The 24,722-nt window shown below is 32.4% G+C and overlaps 1 protein-coding gene across 1 annotated transcript in view; it reads left to right on the top strand.

Annotated features, from left to right (window-relative positions):
- Positions 1–24,722, top strand: part of Mtbp (MDM2 binding protein) — an 87,517-nt gene that overhangs the window by 15,209 nt on the left and 47,586 nt on the right. Inside the window, exons 6-11 of the mRNA XM_047521550.1 lie at positions 362–506; positions 1,478–1,595; positions 3,465–3,599; positions 5,107–5,201; positions 9,274–9,346; positions 15,448–15,565. Of these exons, the coding sequence (XP_047377506.1) occupies positions 362–506; positions 1,478–1,595; positions 3,465–3,599; positions 5,107–5,201; positions 9,274–9,346; positions 15,448–15,565 (684 nt within the window). The remainder of the gene's footprint in view (positions 1–361; positions 507–1,477; positions 1,596–3,464; positions 3,600–5,106; positions 5,202–9,273; positions 9,347–15,447; positions 15,566–24,722) is intronic.

Here is a 24,722-nt window from a genome sequence, read left to right as displayed (position 1 = left end):
AGTATAATGAAATTGCACAGGTTTTTTTCTCTGTTGAGTATAACAATAGCATTGATGATCTCCAGAGTGATGTGTATAATTTACCACTGCTACTTAATTGACAAGTAATTATGATATAGTTCATTTTTTTCTAGCTTATGCTACCTATTTTGAGATAACATAGCTTTAAATCTAATGATGAACATTTAAAATTTTTGAACTCCTAAAGATATGTATTGTTTTGAAGAATTTCAGAAAGTAAAGTTAAAATATTCCTTTATCTTTTCAATAAACCCAGCATTCAACTATTCAGTATACTATTTTAAGACTTTCCCGGTCTAACATTTTTAAAAATTGCAAAGATTTTTCTTTCTCTTTCTAGGGAGAGCACTGATAGACATAATACTATTGCCCTCTGATAAAGATCCTCCTCAGTTGAAAGACTGTTTGCCTGCTGTAGGAGCATTAAAACATTTGAGGGAATGGCATTCAGCAAAAATTACTGTAGTGGCACATCACTGTGAAATGTAAGCTTCTTTGGTTATAGTTCATTATTGTTTATGTTATCCAAACATACTACCCTCTGTTTTATATATTCAGCATTTGAAAATTGTTTTAAAGTGACAAGGTAAAGTTTTATGTCATACTTTGATTTATATCTAGAGAAGAATCAAGAATTTTCTTATTTCATTATTTCTGGGATGTTTAAGTTTTAGTAAATATGGTCAGTGCTGATTTATAATCACTATTGAGCATTGATTTTCCAGATTCATTGTATACTTTTAAGTAGGCAAGCAGCATGGTTATGTGAATGTACTCAAGTTGTAATATCATTTTTTTTTGTTTTCTGCCAATACAGAAATAATTATATAGTGTTGTCTTTTAGGATGTTTTACTATTGATCAATTGTATATTATGGTTTTGATGCTTAAATTATTATTCAGATTGGATTTTTATTAACTTCATGATTTTTTTCATTAAACAAGTGTTGATTGAACATTTACTTTATGCCAACCACAGCAATATATGCTGATGACTTAAGGAAGTGAGAAAACATGGCCTTTTTCATGAAAGTGTGTGGAGAAACAGGAATACTAAGAAGACATAAAATGAGATAAATGCTACCATAGAATTCCATACAGAGCCTCATGGGAACAGTTTTAGGAGAATAGTTCTGTTTCAGAGGTAACAGATATTAAGGTTTTGTGTGTCTGTGTGTACATCTGACACATTTAAATAGTAAGAGAAAGGCCTATCTCTTCATCCTTAGTAATAGGAATATTCTTTTATCTGTGGGGATATGGCATTAACTTAACATATGACAGACCTAACTCAGAGACTGAATAATAGGAATTCCATAGTATTACTAAGATTAAAAAAACCCCAGTGATATAAATTTTGCAATTTTGCCTCTTAGTTTTGTAGGTAAACTGTAACCATCAAATGTTAAGTAAAGCATAAAGCTATATATTTAATTATCATACTTTTTTTTTAATAGAAATTGTCAGAAGATTGTAGAATACCTTTCTGCTAATGTTGTATCCTTAGAAGAGCTCAGAAATGCTATTGACACAAAGGAATTATGGAGGGGAAAGATTCAGATATGGGAAAGAAAGGTAATTGAATTTCTTAATTATTACAGTGTACAAAGCAGGACTTTCAACTTTATTTACAACATAGGTAGTTTAAATAAATCTTACTCTAAATGTACTCTATACGATGATTTAGACTAGCACTAAGTCGAATTTTCTGTGATAATAAGTGTTCTCTATCTGTGCTAATACCATGCCCACTAGCCACATATTGCTACTGAGCACTATTTATTTTATTTGTAACTGAGCACATTATATATGATTAGTTTATCTGATGATCTGGTTTTAACTTTATTTTATTTAGTTTTAATGTAAGTAGTCATGGTGATTAAGTTGTGGAGTCTACAGTTCTTGAATATAGCACTTTTAAAACAATTCAACATTAGTCAAGTTCATGTTGTTTACCCAAGTTGCTTTATTTTATTGCATGTGTGATCTATTAGAAAAACTGCTTAGAGCAGTTACTATAGTACCATCTCAGGTAATCTCTGCCTTCTACTAACCAGCTTTCTAATTTTTAACAATTTTCTTTTAACCTTACTAGACCCCATTTCTCAACTACAAGATAAGAATACTAGGTTAGTTGGATTCCTTTACTCCTGAATTTCTATAAGTTTCCAATTCCATTTTGGTATCTCTTCCCATAAATCAGTATGGTGGTTTTTATAAGTTGTATCCATTGTGAAATAAGTGTTTCTATTAATTTATGTATTTTTTAACTAGGCAATATTAAAACAAGGAAGTTTCTTAATGCTTGTTCAGGTTGCGATGAGAGTATGAGTAAGCCTTTGTATTCCTCCTGTTTTTTGGCAATAATCACTAAACTATTTTTCCCTTTATTATTCATGCTTATTAATGACTCAATAAAAGTTATAGGTAAGACAGTAAGAAATAATGTGCTAGATCTGACTTACTGATTTGCATGTTGGATCATCCTAATCTCAGGAAGGTTTAATCTGCAGGTAAGCCATCTTAATAGGAAAAATCATATAGCCATGTAGTAGAGTGGAAACTATGATTATCTAGGATAATTGCTTTTGTATACATTTTCTAAAATTGCATCTTTATTTCAGGCAGATGATGGCAGAGTTTTTTCTGTGTGATTCTTTTATTATTTTTTTTTGCGGTATGGGGATCGAACTCAGGGCCTTGGGCTTGGGAGGCAAGCACTCTACCAGCTGAGCTATCTCCCCAGCCCCTTTAATTACTTTTAATAGGAAATTAAATGTCCATAAATCCACAGTTTACATTTAATCTTGAAATGTAATCACTTTTTTAGTGGAGAATATCTTTCAGCCAAGAGGCATTGTGGTGATAAAGAACATGGATTTTAGAGTTATAGTGTCTGCACTACCAGCTCTCTTATCTATAAGGTAGACATAATAGTTCCAGTTCATGGGTTTTTATAAGGTTTACATTAAAGCACAAAGTAACCACAAAGTGTTTGCTGTCATTGTTGTTGCTACCATTAATATTATTAGCACCATTACCATGACTTAGGTAATAATTGATATTATCAACAACATATATTGAAGGAAAACTGTGTGAGGTACTGACAGCTTCTGCCTTTGCATAACTTACAGACTGGTAGGAAGCTAGATATTGAACAAGTGTATGCAAAGGAGATTGTCTGGTCCTGTGATTGCATAGAATGGGCTTAGTGTACTCTTGCTGGATAATTAAAGGTCAATGGGAGCTTTGTGGGAAAAATTGATGTTTGAGTTAAAATAGAAGGGTGTGTACCAAAGTGGAAACTACCATTTGAGCTGAGGAATCAAAAATAAATTTATATATGGATTTCCTCTTAACTTTTCATTGTAATAAGATGTATTAATCTTCATAACTTTATTCATGATGCCTATACTCATGTCGTTTCTCTTGGTTTCTTTTCAGTTTGGATTTGAAATTAGTTTTCCTGAGTTTTGTTTAAAGGGAGTAACACCCATGAATTTTAATACATCTAATTTAAATACTTGCTCTCTTGATAAAAAGACAATACCATTGAAGGATAAGAATATTTTGCCAAAGGTAATTGTATATTTAACCTTTTTTTGCTATCATTTGTGAATATTTTTGTTCCCATAATATATTTTTTAATCTTGAATTATTATTACTAATTTATGTGCTTAAGTGTGCTCACTTACATAATTCTTAAAATTCTTACCACTAAGTGCTTGTATTAAATGTTGGTGAAGCTGTGATTGTTACAGATTTTAAAATGTTATGATCCTAACTTTAAATCATTATAAAGCTGAAACTACCCTTGGTTTAGACTTTGCTACATAAACTCATTTCCCAATGTTGTTTATTATTGCTTCCTGTAAAAAATTTACTATGGTCGTCTTTAAGAGGAATTTTAAGTTCTCTTCTAAAGATTAGCATCCTTTGTCTTTGTACTACAGCTTTCATGTATTAATTTTGAGCTAATTTTCTAATTTTGGGGTACTGTTGACAATGATCTTAGGGTATAACCTCTTCAATAATGCAAAACACCCCCCAGTAAACGTATACACTGTGTGTGTGTGTGTGTGTGTGCGCGCGCGTGTGCACGCGCACATACACTTTAATGTTAGATAAACTTGGTTTTGAAACTTAACTCTATCCCCTATTAGGTATTGGGTCTAAACATATAAATTTACATATATGTTTATATATTTCATATATATTTATGAGTTTTATATATGTATATATTTATGTGGAAAGAAAGACAGGTATCTATACATATATATAACACCCATACACAAAATAACATGGTGAAATCACTGAGTTTTTTCAGGAGCAGTACTAGGGGTTTTTATCTAAGACCTTGCACATGCTAGGCAAGTGCTCTACGACTGAGCTACATCCTCAGCACACACTCTGCTTTTAAAGATGTAAAACTAAGTTCTTCAGGATGCATTCTTTTTTCTTTGTCTTTCTTCATCTCCAGTTATTGAAATAACTGTCCTTTTCTAACTCACTCTAGTTTCAGGCCCTACCAGAGAAATACTGAAATATTATTTATGTGAGTGGGGCTCTCTCTCTTAATTCACACCTATTGGCTTCTCTCTTTTCTCTAATTTCTTCAGTCTTTCCTTCAGATTTTTTTTTCCTTTAATCTCAGCAGACCACTGAATACAAGTACCCTGTAGAGTATCTTTTCTTTCTCTTTTCCAGTCCTGCAGATTCTCCCTTTACAGGTAGGTTGTTCCTTCATTTCTTTAACACTGAAACCTCTTCAGTTACCTGTCCTGTTGAAATTAAATAGAAGTAGTTGAGAACTCTTGTCATTGTTGCAGACATCTTTCCATATTTATTTTCTCCTATTAAAATTCTTTCCAATTACTAAGGAGTCTCCAGTCTGTCTACTCTGAAACGTAGAATTGAAATGGAAGAAATTCTTGTGTGTTATAGAGGATTACATTTGGTTTGCTGTTATTAAAAAAATTTGCTTTTTAATATCTCTTTTAAAGTTTAAAAGTCAAAATCATTAGTTTGTTTGCTTTCATTTTCTTGTAGTATTTATAGTATTATGCAATTCTAATTTCTTTTCTAGGTTTTCCATTACTATGGCCCTGCTTTGGAATTTGTTCAGATGGTACAGTTATCGGATCTGCCCTCCTGCTATGTGTCAGACATTGAATTTGAATTGTATCCTTTCATTTACATGTTCATTTAAGATTACATTTTTTTGTGTCAGAATGTTCTGGTATTGGTAGGTAAATACACATTTGGTGTATGTTTATTTATTTATTTATTTTTATTTATTTATTTATTTTTTATTGTATACAAATGGGATACATGTTGTTTCTCTATTTGTACATGGAGTCAAGGCATACCATTTGTGTAATCATATGTTTACATAGGGCAGTGATGTTTGATTCATTATTTTTTTTCCCTTCCCCCCCACCCCTCCCACCCCTCTTTTCCCTCTATACAGTCCTTCTTTCCTTCATTCTTACCACACTCCTTATCCCTAACCCTAAACCTAATGCTAACCCCTCCCACCCCCCCATTATATGTCCTCATCCGCTTATCAGCGAGATCATTCGTCCTTTAGTTTTTTGAGATTGGCTTATCTCACTTAGCATGATATTCTCCAATTTCATCCATTTGCCTGCAAATGCCATAATTTTATCATTCTTCATTGCGGAGTAATATTCCATTGTATATATATATGCCACAGTTTCTTTATCCATTCATCAACTGAAGGGCATCTAGGTTGGTTCCTCAATCTGGCTATGGTGAATTGAGCAGCAATGAACATTGATGTGACTGTATCTCTGTAGTATGCTGATTTTAAGTCCTTTGGGTATAGGCCAAGGAGTGGGATAGCTGGGTCAAATGGTGTTTCCATTCCAAGCTTTCTGAGGAATCTCCATACTTTCCAGAGTGGCTGCACTAATTTGCAACCCCACCAGCAATGTATGAGTGTTCCTTTTTCACCACATCCTCGCCAACACCTATTGTTGCTTGTGTTCTTGATAATCGCCATTCTAATTGGGGTGAGATGAAATCTTAAGGTAGTTTTGATTTGCATTTACCTTATTACTAGGGATGTTGAACATTTTTTCATGTATCTGTTGATTACTTGTACATCTTCTTCTGTGAAGTGTCTGTTCATTTCCTTAGCCCATTTGTTGATTGGATTATTTGTATTCTTGGTGTAGAGTTTTTTTTTTTTTTGAGTTCTTTATAGATTCTGGAAATTAGCGCTCTATCTGAAGTATGGTTGGCAAAGATATTCTCCCACTCTGTAGGCTCTCTCTTCACATTGCTGATAGTTTCCTTTGCTGAGAAAAAGGTTTTTAGTTTGAATCTATCCCAGTTGTTGATTCTTGCTTTTATTTCTTGTGCTATGGGAGTCCTGTTAAGGAAGTCTGATCCTAAGCCAACAAGTTGAAGATTTGGACCTACTTTTTCTTCTATAAGATGCAGGGTCTCTGGTCTGATTCCAAGGTGGTGTATGTTTATTTTTATTTCATTGTACTCAGTGTTTTAATTTTGAGGCCCAAGTGGGACTTCTCATTGTTGGCGTGCTGGAGAATGAAGAAGGAAGTTTTTCCTTTTTTTACATCCTGAATTCTGTACATTTCCAATCAGAAATCTTTCTCCCTAAGCAAACACCTTTGTTTTTATTCAGTATTTATTATTCACTATGGGTAGGGTTATGGAAGTAATACAGAAGACATTGAACCTTGCTTTTCAATGCAGTTATAATGTTCTGTGCCTGAAAACAGGCTAGCTCTGCTCTCTCACACAGTGTAACATTAACTGAAACTCTGTCCTTCCCACACTCTGTCCACATACCCCACATACATTTTGTATGTTTTTGTCATTTTTACTCTTATTATTTAGTGCTTAATGCTTCCTAAAAATAACTTCCCACAGGGCATTGTGGTACATGTCTGTAATCTCAATGACTCAGGAGTCTGAGACAAGCACATCACGAGTTCAGTGCCACCCTGACCAACTTTCAGAGACCCTATCTCAAAATTAAAAAAATAACAAGGCCGGGGGAATGTAGCTCAGTGGTAGAACATCCCTGGAATCAATCCCCAGTACCACAAAAACAAAACAAAACAAAAAAAGCACTTTTCATTTTCTGAAATCCAGGATGCATTTCCATGACTTCTGTTTTTTTCAGTTTTTCTGTGGATGAAATCATAAATGCTGTAAATCATAGCACATAGTAGCGACTCAATAAACATTGTAAAATAAATGGCATTTTATTTTGTTAGCCCAAGCCAAAATATTCATTATTTTCTTTCAGATTCCTTTCTGCAGAAAAGGTGACAGAAGTGAGGGCATCAGAAAATCTTACCCATCTGTTTGTTCTCTAGCAGTACCAAATAACGTTGTTTTTTTTTTAAATTTATCTATCTATTCATTCATTCATTCATTCATTGTTTTTGAAGGGTTTTTGTTTGGTTTTGGTGGGAGGCTGTTAAGAGATCAGGCTGGAGAGCCTTTTCAGATTGATTAAATCCTAAAAAACCTCCTATACCATATTTAGGAGTTAAATTCTGTCCTAAAGATAATGAGGAACCATAGAAGGTTCCTCTATGGAAGGGAGCAGTTTAAACAAAAGTAAACTTTACTATTATTATTTTTTTTTGATATCTGGGATTGAACCCACTGAGCAACATCCCCAGACCTTTTTATTTATTTATTTTATTTTTAAGACAGGGTCTCACTAAGTTATTTAGGTTCTCGCTAAATTGCTGAGGCTGACCTATAACTTGGGATCCTCCTGTCTCAGCCTCACAGGTTACTGGGATTACAGGCATGCACCATCATACCTGGCTGAAAGTAAATTTGAGATCTGCTAGGATTTTGGAAAACTGTGGAGCTTGATCTAAAAAAGTAGCTTTTGCAATGAAGAGCCAAGGTAAAGTATAGAATGTGTTAAGAATGTAAAACAATATCACCATCCACCACATGCTTGCAAAGTGAGGAGGCTGGATAAGAATTGGATGATTTCCTAAGCTGAAATAAATGTCACTGATTGAGATAACAAGAAAAGAGGAGCAAGTTTCATAGAGGAAGAGTAATTTGAGATTGGGTAGTAGTTTGAGTAGTAACACATAATGGGTAGTTGTTAAAATTTTTATCTACTCTATGTGACTGTTGAGAACCATGTAGCCCAGTGGGCTCCCTGGCAGTATGACTGAGGGAGGCATTTCAGATATAAGCTATTACCACTGCTGTTTTTACCTGTCTTATTTGTCTCATGTTAGGTCCTTGCTTTATGGGAGTGGTTTTCAAAATGTTTTCCAATGAAAACATGGGACTAAGAGGAAGCTATCCTGGGCAGTGGTTTTGGGGAGATAAGTTGCGTGGACACGGCTCTAGGCACACCCCACTACTTCAGCCAGAGCAGCACTGTTCTCCCAGTTATAAATGTTGACCTTCCAGATCTCCCTTGCAAAAAGCTATCTGTACCTGGAAAGCTTGAAAAGCACAATTTAAATTGTTTTCATGGTTCCATCCTACATTTCAATATTGGAATTTTTTAAAAAAAAGTAATATGCAGTGTTCTTTTCATTGCCATGGTTTTAAGAAAAGTTCTACAACTTGAAAAAGAAAATCCTCAAGTACTATATTCATGATTCCAGAATAGGCAGAGGATTCCTGGTTTTGCTACTTATTTCTTATTAGGTAGGGAGGAGGGAAGAATGTCAGCAATCTGTGGAGAAGAGCAGACTAATTTATATACTCCTGAAATGTTCAGGTTTTTCCCCTGCCATTGACATGATTGATATATAAACACTAGTTGGCTAATGTATTTTTTATACATTTAGAAAAATACATATGCTATCACATATATCAACAAATATTCAACATATTTTAATTTTTATTAAAGTTATTAGAATTTTTATTAAATAAAATATTAAATAATAGAAATTTTATGAATTTTTAGAAATACATCTAAGAAATAGACATTGTATATAAAAATATTGATTAAAAATGGAAAACTAGCTGTGTTTTTGTATTTTTTTATTCACGAATTTTTATGAATTTCTTGTTCTCATTTATAGTAATGATATTCAGAACAAATCAGAAAAACAAAAGAAAGTAGTGATTGTTAATTTCTATAGTTGAATTTTTAAGTAAATGAATTTAAACAATTTGGGGAAGAATTGAATTAATCAAATTTATTGTACAGAGCAGAATTATTTCATAGTTACTATTCACTTTATTCTTTAACTCTGTAGTACAGAGCATTGACAGGAAATAACACCAAGCAGAATTCCATGTTGCTGTTGGAGCAGATTTCTTCTCTGTGTGGCAAGGTATAGTAGAGAATTTTGATGGTGATTGGTTTTTATACTTAACATATGAGGACCTGTAAGAAAAATGAATATAGCTTGTTAATCTGTTTTTGCTTGATAACTTTTTTTTTTAATGTAGGAAGATAATTTTTGTCCTAATTCATGTTAAAAAAAAATTTGGACTTTTCACAGTAATATACTTTGCAGACAAAGTGATGTTTTGATTTTATAAGAAATTTTCAGAAATAAACTTTATAACTGATAATTGCCTTAAAAATTCAAAGTTTTAGAACACATTGTTAACCTGTCTTTAAGGTAACATCTCATTGCAGTTCTGTAAGAGGACATTTACATTACTACATTTTCTTTTTCATGGCAGAGGGGGTGGACATGAGAAAAAGTTTTAAAATTTCACTGAATTAACATTTGTAAATTTCAGTTTTTCCTTAATTCCAATGATGTCTAGTATATTTTAGCTATTTTAATATAGATATGTGTCCATCTCTTTCTCTACACATACACGGACACACGTGTATATAATGATGTGCTAGAGTTGGTATGTTTTTAACCTTTTAAAAATTAACTACTTTAATATAGATACATGTATATTTCTATGTATACACACACACACACACACACACACACACACATATATATAAAATGATGGGTGCTAGAGTTGATGTATTTTTAATCTTTTTAAAACTATAAAGAATTCTAAGTGGAATCATGTATCTAAAGTGAAAGTACCATTTTTAAGAAGAAAAAAATTGAATTTGTTTCTGATTATTTATTCAACTATTATGTTTCTATGAAAATGATTTTTAATGCACAGCTATTGACCATATATACATAACATTTTCTTATCATTTTAAAAACAAATAGACTATTAGCAAACACTCCTGAAGGGAGAAACTGATTATTATAACATTTTCTCCATGGTGCTATAATCAAATCTTAGTTATAATTGCCTTAGAAAATTGGTATAGTAAAGAAAATATGATTTTGGATTTAAGATGCTTGACTGGAAATACTGGGGAATGATAGCAGCCAAATTATATCGTTAGTGTGTTTATGTATGAATATGTAACAACAAATCCCACCACTATGCACAACTATAATGCACCAATAAAAATTTGAGAGAAAAAGACACTTGATTATATAACTTAAAATTTTGCTTCCAGCTTCATATTCCCATAAATTTCAATAATGTAGCCAAGTATTGATTTGATGAACTGATCTTTGGATGAATATTTCGAGTAAAAGTCAGAAACATATCTATAATTTGTTTAATACAGGTATAAAATAATCCTTAAGTAGTTATTGAAGATAGGTAATACTAATTTTAGATGCAAGATAAACTGTTATTATTTAATATTATATTTTCATTTGTTTTGTTTTAAATTTGTTATATTAGATTGTCATTTTTATGATTTTCTTGGAATAAAACTATGAAATGTTGGAACATGCTCTATCAGTACATAGGACTTTATAAATTTGTTTTCACTTTATTGAAACAAAAGGGATAATATTTGGAAGCATATTATGTACTTTAGAAAACAGATCTCTAAATTTTAAGCACTTTATTTTTCTTTAACGTTGAGTCATAATTTACCTTTTACATTTTTGAAAAAAAAATTAGTTTTGAATTGCATGCTTATTCCTGAAAATAATTCTGGTGTTTTATTGTTTTATTACTTGGTTTTCATTTATTTATTCAAGATTTTTTTCCTTTTTTTTTTTACACTGCCTACTGTGTGCCATTTGTTTATTAGGTATTGAAGACAATTAGGTAGCTTGGGAAATTTTCATGTTGTTTAAGTTCTAATGGTTTACCTGATGCTTAGTAAATGTCTGAGCTTATTTATCTTTCTATCTGATTAGCCCCAAAGTGTAAATGAAAGCTTCTTGGAGTAAATTGCATTGACTTAGTTTAGGAAAAAGGAAGGTAGGATTATTTATCTGATGTCCACCAATCTTATGACCAGGAAATTTTTTTTTTTTTTTTTTTTTTTTTTTTTTTTAGAGGAATTTCCAAAGTTGTAAGTGTGATTTTTGCAGTGGCTGCTTGTTAGAGAGGACCTCTTGAAATGATGGAATTGTGGTTTTGAAATTCAGGATTGAAATGCTGCTTGAGCTTTCAATTCTGGAGGTAGAATGAGAACCTAAAAGGATCACTCTCAGATCTCAGAGCTATCTAGCGATTAGTATAAGGGTGAGAACAAGTTGTCAGAAACCAAGTTCATTATGAATGTAATATAGACAGCTGACATTTTTTTGGTAGGGAATTAAGTCTTGTGAAATTTAGGTGTTTATATTTTTGTAGCAAATATTTAATCAAAATTAGACCATTACAAAGGAGTGACCAATTCTTTATCTACTGGGTCATGATACATTTATATGGGTCTATGAGTTATTAATTGAACTACATTTAACGTCCCTAAAATGTTGAGAAAGCTTTAACTGTGGCCTGATATGACATATTGACATTATAGCCTCCATGACCTTTTAGATCATTTAGTCTTGTCATACATTCTGGGCTATGAAGTCTTATTCCTGAAGAAAGAATTAGGATTTAATGTTTAGGAAATTAGATGTATTGTTTATATTTAGTGATTATTTTCTGTTGCTAAATATTTTAATCTTAATTACTAATACTTGAATATGTAAATTGTATTTGATGTAAAAAGATGGCTAGTAACCTGAGTAAATACAGGAGTAAAGACAAAAAGCATATTTATTTTTATTTTTCTTATTTTGTTCCTAAAATATTTATTTTTATTCCTGTTTATTAAGAATGCATAGGTAAAAGTAGTAAATAGCAACATAACTAGCACATTAAAATACTAATTGAGCAAGGCATGGTACCACAAGCCTGTAATCCCTGCAATTTACTAAGGAGTCTGAGGCAGGAGGATCAAAAGTTCAAGGCTAAGCTTGAAATTTAGTGAGACCTTGTCTCAAAAAAAAAAAAAAAAAAAAAAATGGCGACTGGGGATCTAGTGCTCAGTGGTAGAACACCCCTGGTTTCAATTGTGAACATTGTGAAAACAAAACCAACCTCACCCCCAAATCTAAACATGTACCTTTTTAAACATTTATCATTTCTTTATGGTATAATGTTCCAAATTTTTGAGTTTTTTGAAGTATACAGTACATTATTTCCATCTGTAGTCATCCTAATGTGCAATAGCACCGTTCTTTTTTTTAATTTGTTCTAATTAGTTATATACGACAGAATGTAATTTGAAACATCGTATAGAGACAGTATAATTTCTCATTCTTCTAGTTGTATATGATGTGGAATCCCACCAGTCATATAGTTATATATGTACATAGAGTAATAATGTCTGATTCATTCTACTATCCTTCCTACCCCCGTACCCCCTCTCCTCCTTTTTCTCCCCCTCTACCTAATCTAAAGTAACTCTATTCTTCCCTAGCCCCGCCCCCCCTTATTGTGAATTAGCATCCATATATCAGAGAAAGCATTCAGCCTTTGGTTTTTTGGGATTGGCTTGTTTTACTTAGCATGATAGTCTCCAGCTCCATCCATTTACCAGCAAATGCCATAATTCTTTTTTAAGACTGAGTGATATTTTATCATGTGTGTGTATGTATGTGTGTGTGTGTGTATTTATTTATCACGTTTTTTATCCATTCATCTGTTGAAGGGCACCAGTTGAGCTGCTGTAAACGCTGTTGTGGCTCTTTCACTGTAGTATGATGATTTTAAGTCCTTTGGGTATAAACTGAGGAGTGGGATAGCTGGGTCAAATGGTAGTTCCATTCCAGGTTTTCTGAGGAATCCCCATACTGCTTTCCTTAATGGTTACTCCAATTTGCATTCCCACAAACAATGTATGCATGTACCTTTTTCCCCACATCCTTGCCAACATTTATTATTGCTTGTATTCTTGATAATTGCCATTCAGAGTGGAGTGAGATGAAATCTTAGTTTTGATTTGCATTTTTCTGATTTTTTTCATATATTTGCTGAGGGGTTGTATTTGTTCTTCTGTGAAGCATCTGTTCAGTTCCTTTGCCCATTTATTGATTGGGTTATTTGTTTTTCTGGTGTTAACTTTTTCAAGTTTTTTATATATCCTGGAGATTAATGCTCTATCTGAGGTGCATGTGCTAAAGATTTTTCTCCCATTCCATATGCTCTTTTCATGTAATTGATTGTTTCCTTTGCTGAGAAGAAACATTTTAGTTTGAATCCATCCCACTTATTGATTCTTGATTTTATTTCTTGGCTTTAGGAGTCCTGTTTAGGAAGTCAGATCCTAGGCTGACATGGGCCTACTTTTTCTTCTATTAGGTGCAGGGTCTGTTCTAGTGCCTAAGTCTTTGATCTACTTTGAGTTGAGTTTTGTGCAGGGTGAGAGATGCAGGTTTTATTTCATTTCGTTACATGTGGCTTTCCAATTTTTCTAGCACTTTTTGTTGAATAGGCTATCTGATATCCACTCAGTGTTTTTGGCACCTTTGTCTAGTATGAAATAACTGTATTTATGTGGGTTTGTTTCTGTGTCTTCTATTCTGTTTCATTGGTCTATGTGCCTGTTTTGGTGCCAGTACCATACTATGGCTCTATAATATAAGTTTAAGGTCTGGTACAATAGCACCAATCTTAATATGAAGTTTGAAGATGAGAAACATAATGTGAAGATGAGTATACCTCCCCTATAGATGTTTGTATCTTTTGAAAAAATTGCTTTTAAGAATCCTTATTTCGTGCCTAAGTCCTTGATCCACTTCGAGTTGATTTGTGTGCAGGGCGAGAGACAGTGGTTTAATTTCATTTTGCTACATATGGATTTCCCAAATAAACAAAGGCCGAATGTTTTCTCTGATGTGTGGATGCTAATTCACAGTAAGGACAGGGATAGAGGTACTTTGGATTAGACAGGGGAGAGTGAAGGGAGGAGAAGGGGACTTGGGAGTAGGAATGATAGTGGAATCAATCTGACATATATGATTACACGACCTGTGTAACTCTGCATCATGTACAACCAGAAGAAGGAGAAGTTATACTCCATTTATGTATGATGTGTCAAAATGCATTCCACTATCAGGTATAACTAATTAGAACAAACAAAAACAAATTTTTTTTAAAGTGGGAAAATGGGAGAAAAAAGGAAATAAAAGAATCCTTATTTATATAAATAGATTTTAGTGAACTTTGATTTTTGTCCCTGCAATGAATATTTACACATTTAAAGAAAAATTACAAATGTAGGATTATGAAAATAGATAATGGTAAGTTCATATGGCAAAAAAAAAAAAAACAAAAATGGAATTGTCACATAATTTATGGAACCAGTCAGTCCACACACAGCAATTAGATATAATTTTGCATTAGGTTTATATTTTTTTTTAGTGTTCTTTACTGGGATGTGCTGATTGATGTAGCTACGTTTCTAGAATAGACAAACACAGTTTTCAGAATTGCAATTTGTTTTATTTAGTTCTTTATCAAACAATTTACCTAAATATCATGATTTTTTTATTTTTTTGAGCAAATACTTAATAAGCATCTGTGTACCCAACCCTGGGAATAGAATATAAAGATGAATAGACTGACTTTGCTTATAAATATGTCTAAAGTTGCTGTATGTTTTCTAGGATATAATTCATTATCTTCTCTCTGTTTTTACCTATTAGCATTAAATCTCTGATTTCTAGGAAAAAAATTTCTGTATTACTTTCAGATATGTTGTGATTCTCAAGCCAGAATTCTAAAATTCCAAAGTTCTAAAATTATGGTTGGATAAGTAAGACATATTTTCCGGTGCTAGAACTCTCAGCCTCTCATTATTTTACAGATGCATAGAGAAATTGTACCCATATCTGAACATAAAATAAGCAGTATGGATAACAAGATTTTCAGAGTTGTATACCTGAGTGGAAAAGGGAAGACCAAGGCTTTGGTTGCCTTTCCCCTGCTTTGATTTGTTTGCTTTCTTTTTTTTTTCCATTTAATTCAGTGGGACATTATCTTCTTAACTTTCTGCAGTGAAGTTGTTGAGAGAGAAATATGAGGAGAAAATTGTTATATGGTACTCTTTGAAGAGCAGATTTCAGTCTGCAAACAATAAATTTATCTTCTGCTTTTGCAGGTTGGTGCTCTTTTTGTGTTGCCATGCACAGTTAGTAACATACTTATTCCACCTCCCAACCAACTCAGTTCAAGAAAATGGAAAGAATATATTGCTAAAAAGCCTAAGACAATCAGTGGTAAGTAGTAAATCTTTATTATCTTTACAATGCAACACGGATAATGTATTTATCAAATTTGAAATGAAGTTAATATTTCTTTATTGGAATAGAGCATTTAATTATTTTTAACCATGTTCATTAAAATGTATTGGTGATCACAAGGCAGGATTTTTATTTAATTAGATAGCTAATTATATTGAACATTGGTTTCTTAGAGACATTTCTGAAACCAAATATATGAAAATAAAGTGAGTGGTTCACTTATATGGTGTATTAAAAAAAGTGAACCTGTGATGGCAATTTTCTGAAGAAATTAGAACTTAACCATCTGCTCTACAGTGTTCTAGGTGCTTTAAAAATACTGATTCATTTAACTTTTACAATAATCCTACAGATTTGTTTTTATCCCCATTTTACAGATGAGGAAATTGGGACTTGGAAAAGTTAAAGAATTGTTGATTGACAAAAATCTTTGTGTAAATACTGACTGTGAGTTAATAGTTCTGTAATTTCTCCAAGGATTTGAACCTGGGCCATACTATACTCTGTTGCTTCTCTAATCTATTATGTTCAAGATATTAAAATGAATCTTAACTTCTCTTATAAAGTTAGAAGTTATTTAACTTCAAATCCAATCCCTAGAACTTCATTATGTAATTATAGCTCAAAATATTAAAGTTACTTTTTCAAAGTCTTATGTAACTAGTTGAAATATGTTCCTTCTTACTTCTGCTTTGGTATTGGTGATTTTAAAAAAAATTGAACAATAATTTGTCAAATTTTTTTGAACTTCTTGTTAGTTTTTGTGACCCATGCTATGAAGAGACTGAGAACTATAGTTGAAACATTTCTACTGTAAAAGAACTCTGTTGAAATACTCCCTAGAGTCTTATTGTTCTGAGGAATGCAATTTTAAAATAAACAGCTTATATAGTATTATATAGGAAATAGATGAGATACTGGATTCCACTTTAGCAAATGTTGAATTTGAGAATCAGATAAGATACTGATATGGAAATTTAAATCTATAGTTTACATTTTTAAATCTAGATTGCTAGAGAACTGTCAGGCTTAGATTTTGTTTACCAGCAATTTTGTTTACTGTGTAACAAACTATCTTAAGATGTACTGGCTTAAAATTCACAAGAATGATCCAAATTGAAGAAGGAAGTGACTATACGAGGTTGTGAGTACTATGCAGCCACCACTGTAAAAGCTTACTATTGGTGCATATAGGCAATAATTAGGACTAGTTTTAAAAAAAAAAGAAAGACAATCACAACGTAATAGCTAGAGAAGAGACCCAAGTATAAGGTCTCTGGAAATAACTGCATTTAGATGAAAGTAGAGAAAAGTTATGAAATGATTTAATAAATGGGTGTTATAAGTCCCTAGTAAGTTATAATCATTAACATTAGCATCATAATACCATTTATTGCATTATATAAGGTATTGTAGGAAGTATGAGAAATAAAAGAGTCAAACTAGATCTTAGACTTGAGGAGATAGATTTGTGGAACTTTTCTTTGTGAAATTTGTGCTCAAGTGAGGAATGTATTTTGAAAAGCAGTCATAAGCCTGTTTAGCTAGTGGTGTGAGGTAAAGAGAAGGGCACTTCCACATAGTGACCTAGCATATATATCCTCAGTAGCTCCAGGGAGGCTTCTAGGAGGAAGAGCCTTTACTGCACCACAGTGCAGTTTTAAAACGTCTCACCTACTCACACAGAATCTAATTTTAGAAGATGCTAAAACAAAATCAGAAGTAAATTTCCTAAGTGGCAATCATAGTCAATTTACTTAAGCTTCATGAAATTATGGAATAATAGCCATATCTCAGCATTGCATATGTCTAAGACTGATAATATGAATTGGATATTAACATTTAAATAAATTGAGTATATCTTCAGTACCTATCTCTTAATTTTTTTTCTTGTAACTTTCTGCAACTTCAAATAGCTACTTTGAGGTTTTAATTTTAAGATAATTTATTGAAGCCAAGTGTGGTGACTGTAAGCCCAGCAACTTGGGAGGCTGAGGCAGGAGGGTCAAGGTCAGCCTCAGCAACTTAACAAGGCCCTAAGAAACTTAGTGAGACCCTGTCTTAAAATAAAAAAAAAAAAAGGGCTGGTGATGTGACTCAGTGGTAAAGCACCCCTGGGTTAAATCTCTAGTACCAAAAAAACCAAAAAGAAGATAATTTATCCATTTAAAATTTACTCAAGTTTTTTTTGTTTGTTTGCATGATTTTTATTGAAACTTTAAGAAAATATCATGTGACTTGATTTCACTTTTTAAAAAATTATTTCTTCTTGAAATTTACAGATTAATAGTGGTAACTTCTGAATAATAATAAGACATAGATCACATGATAGTCTTTGAAGCCAGATTGTTGATTACTGATTAGGCTGGATCATTAAGGGTTGATTAAACTGACACTTTACAGTATTTTTTTTTTAAATCTTAGAAGTAGCAACAAAATCAAATTTGATAGCTGATTAAGTTCTATTCTACCTATAACCCTTTCTGAAGGGGAAATTTATTACTTATCCCATTAACAGAATTCTTTTTGTAAAAACAGAAACTAAGTTTTAGTTAGTATAAAAGTTTCAGTGACTCTTAAATCTGGAAAACTTTACATCCCTCCTCTTATCCTGTTAATAATAGCTTCTCTCACTATTCCAGATAATACATCAAATCTTAGATCATTCCACTAATTCATGACTGTTTCTCCATTACCTACTGAATTATGCCCAACTATACTATATTGTTACCCTATATGTTGAGGAGTTACCTAACCAAACCCTGTACTTTCCTAAAACTATTTTCTGTTTTTGTTGCTTTGTGCTTTTATTACTAATTCTTTCATTCATTAAGTGATTGATTCAGTGTGTCTTTTATACCTTCAATTCCTTTATTTGAGTATGAATCAGATATTGTGTATCACTTATGATACTCAAGGAGATAGACTTCATCTTCTTCCTGTGGAATTTACACTATAACATAGAAAATAGATATTGCAAAGTAATTATAAATCTTATTGTAACATTATATTTGGTAGTAACCGACTAGGAACAATCACTAAGTAATATTGCATAGAAAAAGGAAGGTATATAATGGTGTTGCTACATTTGTGGTTAAAAAAAAAAAACCTGTGTGTGTGTATTTAGATTTAACACATTTTTGTATGCATTAAATATTCATTTTTTCAATAGATATTTTTACTAAGCACGTTCAATATGCTAGGCACTGTTTTACATGCTAGACCCAGCAGTAAACAGAAAAAAATTCTTCCATTCATAGAGCTTACATTATAGTAGAGATAACAGTTTTGCTTCTTCCCCCAGATAGCCATATAACTAGGTCTAGCAAATTTTTCAGACCTTTAATCCATAGTCATTTTCTCATTCAGGAACCGTTTTGCCACGGCACCTAAAATTGCAAATAGACTCTTCTGGTGTTACACCCAGCTTTGTTATTTTTCATCAGTGATTGTGCTATCTAAGATACCAAATGTGTGTCTGCCTTACGCTTATCAGTTCTCAGAAATATTTGTTTAAAAATAAGTGAAATATACTGTATATTTTCAGGTAGTAATAACTGCTATTGCAATATATAGGGAAAGGAAAGGCTTTGAGTGGACTCTATCTATGCAGTGTGAGCCAAAGTTTATGCCTTGGTTTTTATTAGTTCATTAGGTTTCATCCCTTATAAAATATGTACGAATGTATTAGTTTGGGCTACGTGATGTTGGTGTTTTTAATATGTCAAAAATCACTAAGTATCAGCAACTTCTTATGATTTAAAACAAACTGCTCAGTTTGAAGTACATTTAAATTATAATAGTGAAGAATGCTTTTTAAAAATGATACTCAGTGATATATTCAGAAATTGTTATATATAAGCATATTTTTCATATAGTTTTTGATCATTTGTATTTCTTTTTCAATGAAGTGCTTGTTCAATTCCTTTGCCCATTTATTGATTGGGTTATTTATTTTTTTGGTGTTAAGTTTTTTAAGTTCTTTATATATCCTGGAGATTAATGCTCTATGTGAGGTGCATGTGCTAAAGATTTTTCTCCATTCCATAAGCTCTTTTCATGTAATTGATTGTTTCCTTTGCTGAGAAGAAACTTTTTAGTTTGAATTCATCCCATTTATTTCTTATTGATTTTACTTCTTGTACTTCAGGAGTCTTATTGAGGAAGTCAGGTCCAAAGCCAATATGTTGGGCCTGCTTTTTTTTCTAGAAAGTGCAGGTCTCTGGACTAATACGTAGGTTCTTGATCAGCTTTGAGTTGAGTTTTGTGCAGGGTAAGAGATAGGAGTTCAAATTGATTCTACTACATATGAATTTCCAGTTTTCCCAGCACCATTTGCTGAAGTGGCTATCTTTTCTCCAATGTATGTTTATGGCCCCTTTGTCTAGTATAAGATAACTGTATTCATGTGGGTATGTCTCTGTGTCTTCTATTCCGTTCCATTGGTCTTCATGACTGTTTTGGTGCCAACACCATGCAGTTTTTGTTACTATACCTCTGTAGTATAATTTAAGGTCTGGTATTGTGGTACCTCCGGCTGTGCTTTTCTTGCTGAGGTTTGCTCTGGCAATTCTGGGCCTCTTATTTTTCCAATAAATTTCATGACTGCTTCTTCTGTTTTTATGAAGAATATCACTGGAATTTTAATAGGAATTGCATTGAATCTGAATGTTTAACATCTCTAGGAAATAGAGAAATGCAAATTAAAGCTACACTGAGATTCCATCTCACTATAGTCAGAATGGCAATTGTAAAGAATATAAGTACCAATAAATATTGGTGAGGATGTGGGGAAAAGGTACACTCATAGATTGCTGTTTGGACTACAAATTGGTGCAACCATTATGGAAAGCAGTATGGCGATTCCTTAGAAAACTTGGAATGGAACCACCATTTGACCGAATTATCCCACTTTTCAGTTTATGCTCAAAGGACTTAAAATCATCATACTACAGTGACAGAGCCACATCAGTATTTATAGCAGCTCAATTCACAATAGCCAACATGGAAGCAACCTAGGTGTCCTTCAACAGATGAATGGATAAAGAAAATGTGGTATACATACACAATGGAATATCACTCAGCAATAAAGAAGAATGAAATTATGGCATTTGCTGGTAAATGTATGGAACTGGAGACTATCATGCTAAGTGAAATAAGCCAGTCCCCGAAAACTAATGGCCAAATGTTCTCTCTGATATGTAGATGTTCACTCACAAGAAGGGAAGGTAGGGAGGGAAAGAATAGAAGTTCATTGGATTACTCAGAAAGCTTGGAATGGAACCACCATTTGACCCAGCTATCCCACTCCTTGGCCTATACCCAAAGGACTTAAAATCAGCATACTACAGAGATACAGCCACATCAATGTTCATTGCTGCTCAATTCACCGTAGCCAGATTGTGGAACCAACCTAGATGCCCTTCAGTTGATGAATGGATAAAGAAACTGTGGCATATATATACGATGGAATATTACTCCACCATGAAGAATGATAAAATTATGGCATTTGCAGGCAAATGGATGAAATTGGAGAATATCATGCTAAGTGAGATAAGCCAATCTCAAAAAACTAAAGGACGAATGATCTCGCTGATAAGTGGATGAGGACATATAATGGGGGGTGGGAGGGGTTAGCGTTAGGGTTAGGGTTAGGTTTAGGGTTAGTGATAAGGAGGGTGGTAAGAATGGAGGAAGGAAAGACTGTATAGAGGGAAAAGAGGGGTGGGAGGGGTGGGGGGGAAGGGAAAAAAATAACAGTATGAATCAAACAACATTACGCTATGTAAATTTATGATTACACAAATGGTATGCCTTGACTCCATGTACAAATAGAGAAACAACTTGTATCCCATTTGTTTACAATAATAAAAAAAAAAAAAAAGTTCATTGGATTAGACAAAAGGAAATGAAGGGAAGGGAGCCCGAAGGAGAATAGAAAAGACAACAGAATTAATCAGACATAACTTTCCTGTCTTTGTACATGAATACATGACCAGAGTAACTGTATCACATATAACACCAAGAATAGGATCCTAATTAAAATAAGTTATACTCCATATATGTACAATATGCCGAAATACACTCTACTGTCATGTATATTGAAAAAGAACAAATAATAAAAAATTGTTACATAAAAAAATGATAAAGAAATATGAACTAATGAAATTATCTAAATCCCATTATATTCCTAAAGAAAGATTTCTGTAGTGAGAGGCCAGATATATAATGAAAAGTGCCTAACTTGCATAGAGACATTTTACGAATTGTCATAAAAATTTAATGATTATCTGCAAATTCTCATAAATAAATAATAAAAATATTATCTACCAATATTGAAAACTTATTCCATGCCAAAAACTTTGCATTCAGTTGTCTTCAATTCCCAGAACAGTAATGAAATATAAATTTTTCACAGTCTTTGTATTACAAATGAGAAAACCCAGGGACAGAGAAAGTAAGAAATTTTCCTAATATCACAGGGAAGAATCAGAATTTCCACCCAATTCTGGGAGTGTCTTACAGCCATGCATGATGTTTTTTGTTAAAATTATTTAGAACTGTTTTTGAAAAAAAAAATTTAAAACTTGTTCTTTTCTTCTATATTGGCCTTGACATTTATGAAAGTTTTGTATTCCTATGTGGCAAATTAGGATCTGATGATTTTATAATTCTAGATGTCTGATAATTTACAATCGTACACTTGTTGTTCCCTCATTTTTTTTAAACTGGAATTCTTTTGGAATGAAAATCGTTTACTCTTGAAGAAAAATCATGCCTTTTTGTTTTTTGATCATACAGATGTTCTAATAACAAAATTTTTAAAGGAACTTGACTAATAAGGATTGAAGAAATGTTTTGAAATGATGATGCATGCCCCTTCTTAGTACTCAGAGTAACATGACGTATGTGTTTCAGAAGAGTGGGCTGAACTGATAAGGTTAAAATGACACTATGTAACTGCTCTATAAATAATTTCCATCTTAAGAAACAAAGCACTCTGGTAAAAGATTTCCAACAATAAACTTTAGTGGTAGAATCAAAGTATTCTTTCAATCAGGAACATTTTTTAGGATGGGCCATATATATGCTACTTCATGAAGTGAGTCTCAGTAAATATAAAAGAGTAGAACTAATACATAATCTATTCTCCAGTTATAATGGAATTAAGTTAGAAATCAACAACAAATCTGATAAATCCTGCAAATATTTGGAAATTAACAAATTTGTAAATAACCGGTAGAAAAGAAGAATCAAAAAGAAAACTAAAAAATTATTCTAATGAATGAAAATAAAAACAAACATATCAAACTTAAGGAAAGTAGCAAAAGCAGTATTAAGAAGATCTTAAATGTTTATTGTAGAAGGGAAGAAAAATCTCAGATCAGTAATCTTAAGTTACTGACGTCAAGAAGCAAGAAGATCTAAATCTAAGTGAATAGGGAAATAGACCAGAAAAGAGTGAATAAAATATTGTTAAATGTATCTAACAAGAGAAGTACAAGACCTATATACTGAAAACCACAAAATATGACTGAGAATAAATAGGATTTACAAAGTGGAGAGCTATACCATATTCGTAGATTAGAAAACTCATTATCAGTACTATAGTTTGAATCTGGAATGTTTCTGAAAGGCCTATGCATTATTTGGTCCCTAGCTCAGGGTCTATTGGGAGATAGTGGAAACTTTAAGAGATGGGACCTAGTTAGGTCATTCGGGGTGAGAGCCCTCAAAGGGGATGTTGGAACCCTTTTCTATCTTTCTTTGCTTCTCGGCTGCCATGAGGTGAACAACTTCCTCCTCTTGTGCTTCTGCCATGACATATTGCTTCATCACAGCCCCAGAAGTAATGGGCCAGCCAATCATGGATAGAAATTTCCAAAACTGTGAGTCAAAATAAACCTTTCCACCTTTTAAGTTGATTATCTCAAGTGTTTTATCACAGTGCAAGAAAGCTGAGTAGTACAATTAGTAAGATGACAGTGTTCTCCAGATTGATTATATATTCAGTCACATCTCTATCAAAATTCCAGCAGAACTTTCCATAGAAATTGATAAAGAGATACTATACTTATATGAAACTGAAAAGGGCTTAGAAGATCCAAACCAATTATGAAAATTTTGAGACCTTACACTACCTGATTTCATGACTTACTGTAAAGCCACAACAATCAAGACAAGACGGTATTAGATTAAGAATATTCATAGATCAATGAAACAAAATAAATACAAAGATGCCAGTGGAAAATGAGTTGTCTCTTCAACACTATGCTGGAAGAATTAGATACCATACGTAAAAAATACGTATTTCGATTTTTTAAACTATATGTATTTTTTGACTTATTTTTACATAAAAATTAACAAAATGGATCATATATCCAAATTTAAGAACTGCAACTATAAAACTTTAATAAGATAACATAGATACCAAAAGCATAATGCATGAAATGGGAAATATTATATAAATTAGAATCTGCCAAAATTTTTAAAATCCCCCTTTTGAAAAATGCTGTTAAAAAAAAAAATCCTGGGAACATATCTGCTTACGTTAATCAAGATGATTGAAACATTCTTTCAGTATTTTCAGTATTGCTTTCAAGAGGACTGCAAATTAAAAATAGTTTCTCTGCAAAAAGAAAAAGAAAATTAAACAAGTTATTCATTGAGAGAAAATAGTTCTAATCATTTATCTGACAATGGACATATACGAAAAATTCTTACAACCCAATAAAAAAACAGTCCTATTCTTAAGTGAATCAGACTTGTATAGATATTTCCTGTGTTATTTGAATGGCTAATAAAGCACATGAAAGGGTTGTTCAATATCATTAGTCTTTTGGGATATGCAAATTACAGCAAGAATTTGATACTACAATACAGTCACTAGAATGCCTATAAATAAAAACAGTGACTATCAAATGTTGTGAGAATGTAGAGAAGTTGCAAATTCCACCCATTGTCGGTGGGGAAGTGTAATAGAACAGCTACTATAGAAAACAGTGGCAGTTAAACTTACACTTGCCTATACATCCCAACACTTTTATTCCTAGGTATCTACCCAAGAGAAATAAGAACATATGTTCACATAAATACTTGTGAGCATATGCTTATAAAAGCATTATTCATAATA

Source organism: Sciurus carolinensis, chromosome 1, assembly GCF_902686445.1.
Source record: "Sciurus carolinensis chromosome 1, mSciCar1.2, whole genome shotgun sequence".
NCBI lineage: Eukaryota > Metazoa > Chordata > Mammalia > Rodentia > Sciuridae > Sciurus > Sciurus carolinensis.
Note: the sequence above shows the minus strand (reverse complement) of the source record. Positions and strands in the feature narration are given on the sequence as shown.